This window comes from Rhodnius prolixus, unplaced genomic scaffold, assembly GCF_049639745.1.
Source record: "Rhodnius prolixus isolate KJV_2025 unplaced genomic scaffold, Rpr scaffold_12, whole genome shotgun sequence".
Taxonomy (NCBI): Eukaryota; Metazoa; Arthropoda; class Insecta; order Hemiptera; family Reduviidae; genus Rhodnius; species Rhodnius prolixus.
Window position 1 is genome coordinate 9,540,342 of NW_027411635.1, and position 13,893 is coordinate 9,554,234.

Sequence of the window (13,893 nt, forward strand, 5' to 3'; positions counted from 1 at the left end):
ATAACACTGGAACCTTGTTGAGATATAAATGTAAATTGGGCCGGAAAATCACTGGGAAAGCGTCCATTAAAAACAGTCATACCACTATCTTCCATAAGATTCACCAAATTTCCTCCCCTATGATTTAATTTTAAGTCCAACGAGTCACGGCAAGAGTAAAACGGGAAGCCTTCGGAAAGCTCTGCAGGCATTTGATTTAAATCAGAAATGCGCGAATTAAAGTCACCTCCTATAAAAACTGGTAGATCTCCGTGTTCTTTTATTATATTCTCTATTACATCCGCTAGGTTGTCCGCATAAGAATCATAAATTGTGCCGGGTCTCCAATAAATTAGGCCCAGTATGATGTTGATAGAGGGAGTAATTAACTTAAGAATTAATAAAAAACTATATATAAAATAGAAGCTGTAATTTTATAATTTTTATTTAATAAAACTAGCAATTAGTCTTATGTAATAAGGTTTTGACTGCACAAACTAGTAAAACTGATTTGAATAATGTGTTGAAGTGTGGGAAAAATGGGCAATAATCCTAGGTTTCTAGATGTTTCATTGTATCAAACCCAAGCGTAGATGTGTACCAAGTAGGTACATCGACCAAAACTTACATATTGCATCTTACTATGAAGTGAAGATATTTTGTTTTTTAATGCCTTTTCTTTTTTATTAATTCATTGAGCGCTAGATTTCCGTTAATTGTTTGGGTTTAGGCTTATTCAAGTTAGTCAGAGGGTGGACCGACAATTTGAGTGCTATAAATTTAAAAACCAAATGTTATTATTTGCATGGGTTTTAGCATTCTCAGTACATTTTTAGTTAGAAGTACATTCACTTTTTTTTAGTAATTTTTGAGGCGTTCAATTTTTAAACATCGACTCATTGCGTTTGATTCTATGGATCTTACGTAAAAAAAATCGATTTTAGTTCTTAGCTGTTTTTTTTAACAAGAGAAGGTTTCAATTGCAACTGGTGGTAGGTAATTTTCTCAATGCACACGAATAGTCTAGAGTGTTACAATGCAATTAAACCGCCAGATATATATTATTTCTCGCAGACTGACACATACGTTAAGTGAACAAGCTTCGAAAATACGCAACATTGCACTTTTGGCTCATATAGATGCAGGTATTAAATAATCTAAAACATTTCGAGTATTCGAATTTCATTTGAGTGTAAAATAAAAGTTAAGAATCGGAACTGCCTTAATTATTTTGAAACAACTCAGATTTTAGAAAAGTCTGTTTCGAAGCGTATGTTGTACTGTATATTACCAAGCTGCGTCCTTAAATTCTAGCACTGCTAATGCCAGCTGAAGAAGCAGGGTCTTGATCTTCATCTCCAAAATAGGGTTAAATTTCAGAATCTTTGTTTTGACCATTCGATAGAAAGGGGGTTTGGTTATTTTTGTTAAATACAATGCCCAGTGAAGGCAATCCACTAGTTTGCTCTAGCTTGTCCATTTGCATGATTTGTAAAACCTTTTTCCCCTAAACGGAAGTGATTTTTATTTCGTCAAAGGAATTGTTTTTGCGCGAAGAAAAGTGGATTTATTAGGGATGATCTGAGAAAAAAAAATACTGATTGACCAGGCTAATTAGCTGTTACGTTCCCCGGAAATGAATGATCCGCGAAAAAAGCTGTGCATTGCGTGTGGTGTAAAACATGGGGTATCATGAATTTTTAACTGGTTGCTGATGGTCGTTTAGTAATACGTACTCTGTACTAATGAGGTAGAACATTTGCTCTTTGTTGTGCTGCGAAATATTTATTTTTGATTGGATGACGCTGATAACCGTAGCAATCAATGCCCCCGATTATAAAAATAGCTTCCTTATATTGGTTAAATATAAAAATATAACACAGTACCACACTTGTCTCCGAAAACGTGTTCAGTAATGAAATAGTTAACTTCTCTCTCACCTATGAAATAAAAAAAAAAACAGGCTTTGTTTCACTCTAATTAAGGTGTTCCGATTTTTTTTTTCACCCGAATATACTTCGACTTTTCGTCCACTAAAATAGAATTTGACTTAAAACTAAAGGCAAAACTACTACTACTGAAAGGCTGCTCTATTACTCCGGAAAAATATCACAAATGGGCGAGGTGCATTATGGCAATACAGTGACCGACTTTATGGAGCTTGAAAGGACTAAAGGTAAGCCTTCAAATTTATATTAAGTCAATTTAACCCTGGTTGAGCCCGAGTATTAGAGTACCCAGTTTGTCAAACCGTACAAACAGTTAAGAATGTATGCTAGTTGCCTCCGTCCACTCCTAACTTGGAGGTTGGACGTAAAATAGGAATTACTTTACAAAGTGCACCTTCTAAATTTAATTTGGTCTGAGTACTTCTCTAAACACAGTATGTGACTTTGCCACGGTCTGGTATTGTGACATGGGCATAGTGTGAAGCACTAAATCTCATGAGAGGAATAGAACTGCACCTGGTTCATAGACAGACCATTCTAGTCGGAGTACTTCTCTGCAACTCCTTCAGTTCATCTTTAAATTGCTGTTTAAAAATTTATAATGTACTAAACTGTATTCTTCTTTATCTAGGCATCACAATAGCGTCAGCATTTGTAACCTTACCTTGGAAGAAACACATGATCAACCTCGTTGACACACCCGGACATATAGACTTCACTATGGAGGTCGAACAGTCTCTAAAGGTCATAGATTCAGCTGTGATTATTTTGGACGCTTCTGCAGGTACAATTTTTTGTTGTGTGCCCTTACAGTGCATACTAGTTAGTAGTACAATGTACAGATCTATAATATTATTGGCTACTGGAATTTTATCTTCAAACAGTTCCTTAAGTCAATACTATATTGTATATTATACAATACTATATTGTACGGATCTCCTTCTACCTTGTAATGATGAATAATTTTTTTAGGTGTAGAAGCTCAAACGTTAACCGTGTATAATCAATTAGCCAATCGAGATCTCCCAGCACTTTTCTATGTGAACAAAATGGATCGAAAGGATGCTGATTTTAACCATTGCTTGTCTACTATCGAAAATAAGTTGGCTGTTAAAGCATTGCCATTACATCTACCGCTTTATGGTAAAGTCTGTTTTTTAAGTTGTGTTGTGTGTGCATGTTTTACAGCCGACCATAGTTGCACTAAGCTACCTCTTTGCAGGTCTCTAGTTTTTTGATGTGAGTAGAGTAAAATTAGCTATTCGGAGCCTCACTAGAGGAGATATTGTGGCTCTATCTCGCCTTGTAGTTACAGTGTTCATATAGGTATAGGACCAAATGAAGTGGGGAGTCGTAAGTTATTTTTTCTTCTGATTGGACAGACATTGGCCAGCTAGGACATATAGAACTGGTCTCTATGGAGCAGGTTCTCTGGACGATGAATTCTGAAACCTATAGCAGGACTCCGTTGCCTGAAGCCCATGAGAGATACTTGGATGCGCTGAGTGCTAGGTTGGAGTTAGTGGACGTAGTCTCTAGTATAGATGACCATCTAGCCAACATTGTGCTTGAACAAGGAAGTCTTGAGTCTGTGGGCCAAGATGATTTACGTTCAGCCATTGGGAGAATTACTGTTTCTAGGGTTAGTATTTTAATTAGCATATAAAAAAATGTTCGTTATGAACGTGTTCACAACTTTCTCTTATTGAAACTGATGTAATTCAATTTTATTGATATTTCGCCTTGGAATCTGAATCCACATAAGAATTTTACATAATACTGTTCAAAAAAGCCCTTGAAGAAATTAATTTCAGAAACAAATTATAATCACATAATCTACCAGTTCTGTAAACATGTTTTGAATTCAATAGATCTTAGATCTTAACCTTTTTTGAGTAAAGAATACGAATATTTTCCTGTGTCTTTATTTATTTTTATATATATATATATATCATTTTTAGTATAGTTTATTTTCAGTGATTGACCCATTTTTTTAAACCCCTGTATCTCAGTTACAGCATCCAACTTTGTTTTTTCAAATGGAACGTTATAGTTTTTTTTTTGCATATTTTTATAGTATTTGAGCTCCAAAAAAAAACAAAAAAAAATTTTTTTGAAATCGGTTACGTTTTTCAAAAGTTATGGTAATTGAAAATATGAAAAACAAATTTCAGTTAATTGTCAAAATTACCTTATTTTTTTTAAATAATCTGTTCAATCTGGGCACAATCAACGGATAGGCAAGCCAAAACTCTGGACTTCCACGCTTTGTTTGTAGTAGCACTTATGGTGGCGAAGTCAAGATCTAGGCAGGCTAGAATTATTCGACGTTTCAGATCATAGACTGAAGCCACGGGATTAAGGTTACTGTAGACTTTATTTTTTAGATATACCCACAACAAATAGTCCATTGGGGTTAAGTTCAGAGATCGAGGTGGCCACTGGATGGGACTATGAGTCCCTAAGCACTTTTCATGGAAATTTCTGTCCAGGTAACCTAGAACAACTCTCGCATTATGTGCCAAGCAGCCATCTTGTTGAAAATACATATCTAGCCGACGTTGTAGAGGAACATCTTCAAGCAGAACTGGCAAAATGTCTCTTAAAAAAAGTTAGATACCTTGCACCAGTTAAGTTCTCTCTGTAGAAGTATGGGCCGATTAGTTGATTTCCTAAAACTCCGCACCAAAAAACAAACAACCTGAACGTCGAATAACTCTAGCCTGCCTAGATCTTAACTTCGCCACCATAAGTGCTACTACAAACAAAGCGTGGGAGTCCGGAGTTTTGGCTTGCCTATCTGTTGATGGTGCCCAGTTTGAACAGATTCTTTAAAATAAATAACGTAATTTTGGCAATAAACTGAAATTTATTTTTCATATTTTAAATTACCATAACTTTTGAAATAACTAACCGAATTCAAAAAATTTTTTTTTGTTTTTTTTAGGAGATAAAATACTATAAAAATATGCAACAAAAAATATAACGTTCCATTTGAAAAACTAAAGTTGGATGCTGTATCTCGAGATACAGGGGTTTAAAAAAATGGGTCAATCAATGAAAATAAACTAGACTAAAAATGATTAAATATGTGTTTTTTATTTTTTCGAAATTTCCCGCCGTTTAAAAATAAAAGTGGGTGGAGCATATAACTCTGGTCAACCTGTATATATATCACGGTTCGCCTAGAACGATTTTAATTGAAAAGTTCACCAACATGAAAAATTTTTCTTTCTTTTTATTATTTGGGTCAAAACTAACCAAAATCCACTGAAAACCAAATCGGTTTATGTTGCGGATTTTTTTTTTTAATTTTTCAGGTCAAAAAACGGCTTTTTTTGCATTGTTAACCCTAATAAATGGAAAAACAATACAGTTTTTTGCAAAACCAATGCATGCATTTTGAAGCTGAGGGAATTTCCGACAGATTGATGTATTTTATAAATGATAAAAATGAAATTTCAACATTCAAAATCAATAAAAAAGACATTTTTGAGCAAAATAAGGCAAAAACAAGCGTTTCTCGCATTTCAAAGCTTACTTAACAAATAAATCATCGTTTTTTTGTGGGAGGGAATGGGACTTTTCAAAAATGAGAAAAATTCGTGCAAAATACAATATTTATACACTGGGAAAAGTGATATTTTCCGATTCAAATTCATTTAATGAAACGTTTTGGATTACTAAGCCCTGCAATGCGATAAAAAATTATTTGGGCTCTTTTAATGCGTGCTTCATGTTAACTGGTATCCTTCGAACTCGGAAGTTTGACAGTGCATTAAATTTACATGTACCCGTACTACTAATTGTGTGTAAAAATATCAGAAAATCGTTTGATACATTTTCGAGAAAATCCAAAAAAACTGGTCGGAAACTAGTTGCTTGATTTTGACCAAAAGTTTATAAGTTACATCAGTATTGTGGTCTCTTTGAACCAAACATTTTTCAACGTTGCATCTTTACAGGAAGCATGCCCAGTGATCTGCGGAAGTTCCTATAAAAATATCGGCATTGAATCACTTTTGGATGCAATTGTGCAGTATCTACCAACACCTTTACAATCTGCAGAAAGACACCTGTCTGAGCTTTCTGGAAGCCTTTTGCTGGCCAGATGCTTTAAGATCATCCACGATAAGCAACGTGGTGCTGTAGCATTGTTTCGCATCTATAGTGGTCAACTAAGCAAGGTAAGTGCTCCAATTTTGAAATTGAATTTAAGCCTGGTACCATTCGCCATATTATGTTCTTATAAAATATAATTCCAGAGCCAGAAAGTTTACAACATATGTCAGAATAGAACTGAGCAAATTGGTCGTTTGCTTAGAGTATTTGCCAATGACATGGAGGATGTTCAAAGCGAGACTTGTGGACATTTTGTTGCAGCAACTGGTCTTAAGGTAAAATCTAGTCTTTAATCAACCCCCGCTGAATACTTCATGTGCACTTAATTCGCGGGCTCTCTTATCCATTAATTTTCTAAATCAAACAATGTGGCCAAACACATTGTAGATACGATGGGCAGCTTGAGAAAAAGGCCCAATCCAAACATCTGAGCCACCTTTCCTCATGCTGTCCATGTGCTGAATGGTTACGACTAGATGCATCTCAAAGTTTGGAGCCATTAATCAGTTCCCAAAAAAATTTTATGTGTACATATGACTGAATCCAGCCTCGCTTAGCCATTGATTTACTGATCACTAGCAATGTAATCAAATACACTGCAAATACAGTTAGACAGATCGTTTCAATTACAAATGTACTCTTCTTTAAAGGAGATCATGTCAGGTGATATGATATGCTCTACAGCCAACGAACTAAAACAACTTAAAGCACAGTTAGCTTTAAAGCTAAAGACTGCCGAGGATATAGTGACTGAAACTATTTTGAGGAACAGCAGCGTGGTGCCTGAACCAGTATTCTTCTGTTCAGCTGAACCTCAATCCCAGGCAAGTTTAGTTCTTAATGTTCTGAGTTTTAACAAAACTTAGCGTTTTTAGCTGTTTTACTCTAGTGATTGTCTTAAAGTAATCTGGTAATTATTCAAAGTTTAATCTATTCAATCCATGTTTATACATATTTATTCAATGCCTCATTGGTGTCACGAAGGTTTTTTTGGAGACAAGTATTCAGTACAAAAAACCTACCTTCTCTTCAGTAGTAAAATTTTTACCGCCAAAAAATGAGCCCTAGATCGGAATAAGCTATACTCAAAAAAGTAAGTCTTAGCTACAAGTGGTGTGAGGAAGAATTTCAAACTCCTTCCTGTTCATCAATTTTATAAACAATTTAATAGTGTGGTCTTGTGTTATCATACCTTTTCTCTTTAAATTGTTTCCAATACAGTGAAATAGTTCAGATCAATAGCTCGCTCTTCGGGAATCAACTCTAAGTGAGTACCTATACTGCAAAAAACACACAGACTATTCAAAATAAACACTGTTTTAAGAGATATCATTAACAAATGGCAAAAAAAATCTTGAAAAAAATTTGGCAGTATAGATTTTTATGAAATGGCCACATCTCTATACAGATGTGAATGTCCAGGCACTAGTTGTGATAATGGTAGATAGAATGAAGTTTAGAAGCAATACAATTAATTGCCTACCATTGTCCGTCCGTCCGCAAATATTTGGTAATGGAAGGAGGTAAGGTAAAAAAAAAAAATCATGCTGATTAGTGTCTATTTATATGTTACAGCGGTGGCAAACAGAACTGGATAAAGCCTTGAAGGAACTGCAGAAGGAAGATCCAAGCATCCGAGTGGATTTTGATGAAGATTCTGGACAAACGGTATTAGCAGGTCACTTTGTGAGTTAGTTTTTAAAACCTTATAGGAGCCCTTGAATATACTTTAATGTTTACTGGTGCTACAGACCTATCACCTATATAAATAAAGGGGTAACTGTAATCTTTACTTTTAACTGCCCCTAAGTCAATACATTTACAGATCTAGCATTATGAAATATTAAGCCCAACTTTAATCATGTATCTAATCTGCTCCTAAGTGCCACGGTAGTCGAGAGGTTAGAGGAGAGGCCCGCTAATCTGTGACACTAGGTTCGATTCCTGCTCTTAATAGTATTTAATGAGTTAAATTATTAATTAAGTAAAGTATGTTAACAATCCTCTTCCGTTCACAACACTGATCAATTGTGGAACGTAAATTCCAGACTGGGAAAATAGGCGTTACTTTACTTACTTTTAATGCGCTCAGAAGTCGGTGGAATGCACAGATTTACCTCTTGTATAATGCTAAGGGGAATTGTAAATTTTACTCAAAACTGCTCCCAGCACCATGTATGAACAAATCTTCCTCTCATATAATTTTAAGAGCAACTACATCTTGTATTTTAAATGATCTCTGCTTGATACTATTGTGCAAATCTCTTTCTTTTATTAAAAGAATAAAACTTGGCTACAAACTTGGTTCGAAGGTAGTATTGGTATAATGATAATGATCGTGAACGTTAGTGGGAGATACCCCGTTCGAATCACGTGTGTAACTTTTATTTTTTCGAATAATGTTAATAGTGAAGTAAAAGCTTCTGTTTCCGTTTGCGGCACGGCACGTATTTTGAAAATCGTTAATCGTTCAACCTTTAACTAGTACACATATTAGTGCCTGCCGGAATAGGGCCCAGCACTCTGCTACATATACCGGGTGTTCATTTTAAGACGACTGAAATGTATTTCATGCTTAAACGGTTGATCTGAGCAAAAGATGGTAGAGGAAAAATTTGTTGCCCGTCGCCTCTAGTTTCAGAATGTGTGACTTGATTTCAGATTCCTGCCCGCATACGCGGCTGACGCGCGTCCAAAAGTAAGGGTTTGCGGTTGACACCCATTTTCATATACACAGTTTTAAATAGTATAAAAAGTTATGAAAGAAACAGAAAACCGCAATTTGATATCTTTAAAATTAAAGGTGCTAGGCCATTTCAAAATCTGAAAATTATTATTTCAATTTTTTAACTTGTTATCAAAGAGAAAGAAGAGCACGCGATAGATCATTTTTATGTATTTTTTCATCCTCATTCTACTGAAAATATTGCCAAGGCAGTAAAGCTAGTATTTTTCTTAATAACGGGAAATGAGTAGTTTCCCGAATGATTTTCTAAGAAAACTCAAATGTTAAGAGCTTTAGATGTTCTCAACCATACACAGAATGGCTAAAAAATAATTTTACATCTGTTACAAACAAAAAGGTTTAATAATTTTTTAGTAATTTTGGGAGAGTTGCGTTTAATACCACAAAAATTGGAAACCTCCTGCCTCATATTTAAGTGATCAATTTCTTTCATTTAAAGAATCAAACTTATTCCTTAATTTATCAAATAATGCACTTCACGCAGCTTGTGCAGCATGTACTGTGCCTTCAGTGGTGCCTCCTCTGGTTCGCCAGGTTAGCCAGGAGGTTATCAACTGCTGTCTGTATCTGAGGAAGTATAAAACACTGATTAAGGGAAACTTCAAAGATTTTACGAATTTGAGTTATTAATCTTTAATTTTGTACTATTTAGCGTTAGAGCTTAGATTAGGTAGGAATATTAGCCACAATCTGCAGTACTATTAAGCATTTAAAGATTTAGGCCTTCCCTGTAAACATAGCTATTAACTAGGTTCCTAATTTTCTGCAGGCATGGGTGAACTTCATCTCCAGATCGTGCGGGAGAAATTGCTGTCAAACTATGGTATTCAGGTAGATCTGGGGCCCATTCAGATCGCCTACAAGGAACGACTGTTGACTCCTCTAAAAGAAACCATGATTCTTCGAAATAGCGCTGGTAATTATTTCATTTATCATGCACCCATGCATCATCCTCCTTATTGTGCATCTAACTACTAATACAAATTGCTAGGCGGCCAGGAACACAGTGTCACAGTCACAGTGTCCTTGCAGAATGGTGAACGCAAAGAAATAATGTCTCTAGATACTAGCGGAGATTCAGCAGAAAACCTCTCGAAGATCACACCTAAGCAGATATATGCTCTTAAGTCTGGCATCAAGACTGCCTTAAAACATGGACCACTCTATTCTTGTCAGGTTTGTTCTTATAAATAATTATTATAAGTATGTCTTTAAAGTAGTTACAAGACATTAAAAACAGTAAATTGTACAGATCTACCAGCAAACCAGGGGAAGACTCTTCTTTATTTCTACCTCACCTTATTCTCTACACTGTTTTAGTCTGTAGCTTGTTTATACCTACCAGTTTTATAATTTAATTGAACTACTACATTCAGTACTTTAAACCAGTGACTACTCATGTTTTGGAAATTTCATAACTCTGAACTCAAAATAAAATACAGAAATTAAATTTTGTTTAATTTTATTTTATATTATTTAATTGTATCATTCAATTCAAATGTACAACAATGGCTTTAATGTAGAAAAAAGCTCTGGACCCTATGATGTTGCCTCACCTTATTTAAAATAAATAGAATAAATTCAAGCTTAAGGATTTATTTAGGAAACTAAACTAAAGGTGCAGAGAAAATCTAAATTTTGAAAGCACAACTGATACATAGCCCAACTCTGTCTGGTTGCAGTTGTATCTGGATGAAGAAAGAGAAATTTTAGTGAAGAAAAAATATTGTTTCTTTTATTTTGAATGCCAAAGATTCCATCATCTGCTTGGACATTACCGTACAATTTCTTTTTGCATCCGAACACTTGGGGCACCAATGAGCATCCACAAACAATGGAAAACAAAGTTCCATTTGATTACGCTAAAGAACTTAGCTAAATGACTTACTTTGTTCTATTAAAAAACGCACAATACATAAATTCAAGTGACCAAGTTCGGATTGATTATTGTTTTTTAATGTTGTTAAGCTGGCTTAGACTTGATTTCAAAATTAAAAATTGTGTTCGTCTCTGACCGGTGGTATTACTATACAAGTACAATGTACTATTTATTAATATATAGTATTAAGGAAGAAAAATATGGCTCTGATTCTCACTTAAGAATTTCTATTTTAGGTGGTCAACGTTCATGCAGTTGTGCACTGGTTGGTGGCAAAAAAGTCAACACCTGAGTCTGTGATAGTGGCAGCAACAGCTCAGTGTGTCTCCAAGGTAATCGAACAAACTCTCTTACATTTTAGCAGTTACAATTCTATTAAGATCTAAGAAACTTCTCTTCGTTGATCTCATTATAATTAAAACATATTTATTTATTTATTTTTGTTTTATCTGTTAAGCTTACTGCTAGAAATGTCGGCCATCATTTTTTGTGTTATCTGTTAATCAATTAACTCCCGTCCTTCCCGCTAGTTAGCTTGACGGGCAAAAAATTCCAGACATATCGTTACGGAAGACGTGGTTATCGGGGATGTCAGGTCAGTCTGGCCTTTAAGCGGGTTGGGTCAAACTCAAAATTAAACCTTCAAAAATGTTTAATGTGATAAATGTGGCCTTGTGTTATCTATTTAAAGGACTTCTTCTTTTCACGTAACGGTCGCCTCTCAAGCAGAGGTCGCATACGACGACCTTCAGGATACCTTTTGGAAGGCCTGATCTGAATTTTTTTTTTATGTATAGATTGTTCAAAATAAATTCAAGTTTTAATCACACATGTAATCTCCCTCACTTATTCAGTAAGGGTAGTGCGAAAGAACATAAGTAGAGCCGAAATCTCTCCACCAAAGTGATAAATGTATCTCTGTTGATAGATGGAAATCCGAAACCGATCAGATACCATAAACATGCGTGCTACGTCAGATAAAATCAATGATATCAAGGACCTAACCACATTTTCAATCTTTTTTTCTAATGTTAAATGTAATAAGTTTATTTTTAAAAACAACACAATTTATCATTTTTAATGAATGTAAATACTTACTTAAAATTCTTTTCTCTCGTACCCCTATTGAAAATTCTTTTTGTTCATGTAAAATACTTCTCTTTTGATATTCTAAAAATATCTACACCTGTAATGTTAAGGGAAACTAAAGTATACTAATAAAGTGGTCTAAAGCTCATTCAATATTGATGTATGTCGGCGAATGTTACTGGTACCTTATTGTTTGCTTTTTTTTCTGTTATGAACTCAGAGCGCACATAGTATTTCTACGGTGGCCGTAACTAGTAAGCGACGATAACTCCGTAAATAAAATAGTTTGGAAATCAAGCCTGTACTTATTCAACACCCATACCAGCGCTTACTTTGGACTTCATAATTTCCTTCTAATTTTTTCTGTTTTGAAAGTTCACCAAACCGCACACTCGTAAACCTAAGATGTATAAAATAAAGCTGAATAAAATCTATAATATAATGAAAGTGGATACTCTTAAACTAGCTTTTTCTTTTGTTTATTTGCATAATTTTCTTTCTAAGCTGACCAAAGGATAAATAAATTACGTTTGAGCTTATAAAGAAAAAATAGCGACTTTTATTAAACCATGGTAATAATTAACTTTGTTTCAACACAGATATTACAACAAAGCGGCACTCAATTATTGGAACCGTTTATGTTGCTGAACATAAGAGTACCCGAGATGTATTTAAAAAGTGTCATGATGGATCTATCCAAAAGAAGAGCCCTTGAACTGAATGTGGACAACAGTGGCAGCATAAAGGTATACTTGTACGGCCTGCTCAGTGTGTTATTAGCTTTTACGAATGTTGTATAATGTTCTGTACAACACATTGAGATTGCCCTGGTAAATCATCTTACTGCTTATCTTTGGATTGCACGCTTATACCCTCTCTTGGTTTTCCAATCAAACAACTCCTGCACTCGCAATTTCAACGTCGTAAAAGACATTGAATTTTCTTGTACAACGTACCATGAATTGGAGTAATTGGGAGTTGTAAAAACAAGGCTTTTTTTTTTTTTTCTAAAAGTCTACGCTGACAGCCCTTACCACTAATTCTTTTAATTTCTAATTATTCTTTCTGATGACATCTTAATTTTTTTTAAATAGGCCATTGACTTTTGTTTATTAAGTTTTCTTTACAAGTTGTTCTCTTGCATTCATCAGAAGTTGGCTAGTAAGCACTGCGCTGAACATCATTCATATCTGTAACCCCTGTTGGTTAGTTCAGTAGCAAGTGCACCATCTTGTGGTTGGATTTGGTTCGAATAGCTTACAATCCACATCTTTTGAACGTCACAAGATGGCCGCCTGTAACCTCTCTTTTTAGTATTTATTATAATTTTTAAATTAGACTAATCACTTATTTTTGTTGTGTTATAGGAAATTTACTGTGAAGCACCTCTTGCAGAATTGATGGGCTATGCGAATTATTTGCGAACAATCACCTCAGGCACTGGAACTTTTGTCATGCATTTTTCAGTACATCGACCTATGTCCGTCCAAGATCAGACGACTATTTTGAACAAGCATATTACTTGAGCATCCAAAAAAATTATAATAATTAATAAAAAAAGCACACTCTTCCTGCAAAATGATTCAAAATGTGACAACCATCATTTTGAATTATTTGAAGATGGCATAACTTATAGTTTTGAATAAATTTTTTAAGAAATAAACCATTTTAAAATTTTTGAAATTTCCATAAGTCAATACAATTTCAGTACAACCAACCACCTTCATTTATGTATATCTATTATTTATGTAGAGACAGAGGTTTGAGAAGCATTGAAGAACCACGAAAGGGCTAAAAACTAAAAGAACCACGGATTAGGCTGGGAGTCAGAAAGTTTCTTTTTTGAGTAGGATGCAATTAAGAGGTTTTGTAAATGTGCTGAATGTTTTTTGTTGAGTGGTCAGTCATCTACACAAGATAGGCAGGGCGTCTTGATTGCAGAAATTTTGGTGAGGGGAACTAATTACCTTTTACTGTAAACTGCTCTGAGCGAATGCAACGTATGATCTACTTCCTAAATAATAAACCATGGTGGTATTTACGGTAATAATTTAAAATAATAAAATAGAAACAAATGATTTTGTTTTTTAATTACAAACATTTATTTTAATGATTTTTTTTTTAGACTT

The 13,893-nt window shown here is 34.6% G+C and overlaps 1 protein-coding gene across 2 annotated transcripts; it reads left to right on the forward strand.

Annotated features, from left to right (window-relative positions):
- The first annotated feature begins 951 nt into the window (after positions 1-951).
- mRRF2 (mitochondrial ribosome recycling factor 2) lies at positions 952-13,447 on the forward strand. 2 transcript variants are annotated; one of them, XM_074142947.1, is made up of 14 exons: positions 952-1,124; positions 2,042-2,155; positions 2,560-2,712; positions 2,901-3,071; positions 3,311-3,570; positions 5,894-6,115; positions 6,194-6,325; positions 6,701-6,874; positions 7,626-7,740; positions 9,566-9,712; positions 9,788-9,972; positions 10,912-11,007; positions 12,364-12,510; positions 13,132-13,447. In XM_074142947.1, exons 1-14 carry the CDS (start codon positions 1,016-1,018, stop codon positions 13,288-13,290), a joined length of 2,184 nt encoding a protein of 727 aa, XP_073999048.1. In that variant the 5' UTR covers positions 952-1,015; the 3' UTR covers positions 13,291-13,447. The 2 variants fall into 2 exon arrangements, with proteins under 2 accessions (XP_073999048.1, XP_073999049.1); XM_074142948.1 differs by having other exon boundaries at positions 953-1,124; positions 7,626-7,728.
- The last annotated feature ends 446 nt before the right edge of the window (positions 13,448-13,893 follow it).

Coding starts and splice junctions, on each gene's coding strand:
- mRRF2 (XM_074142947.1), top strand. CDS start 1,016: ATGCAATTAAACCGCCAGATATATATTATTTCTCGCAGACTGACACAT. Junction 3,072..3,310: donor ATTACATCTACCGCTTTATG/GTAAAGTCTGTT, acceptor CTGATTGGACAG/ACATTGGCCAGCTAGGACAT. Junction 9,713..9,787: donor GATTCTTCGAAATAGCGCTG/GTAATTATTTCA, acceptor ACAAATTGCTAG/GCGGCCAGGAACACAGTGTC.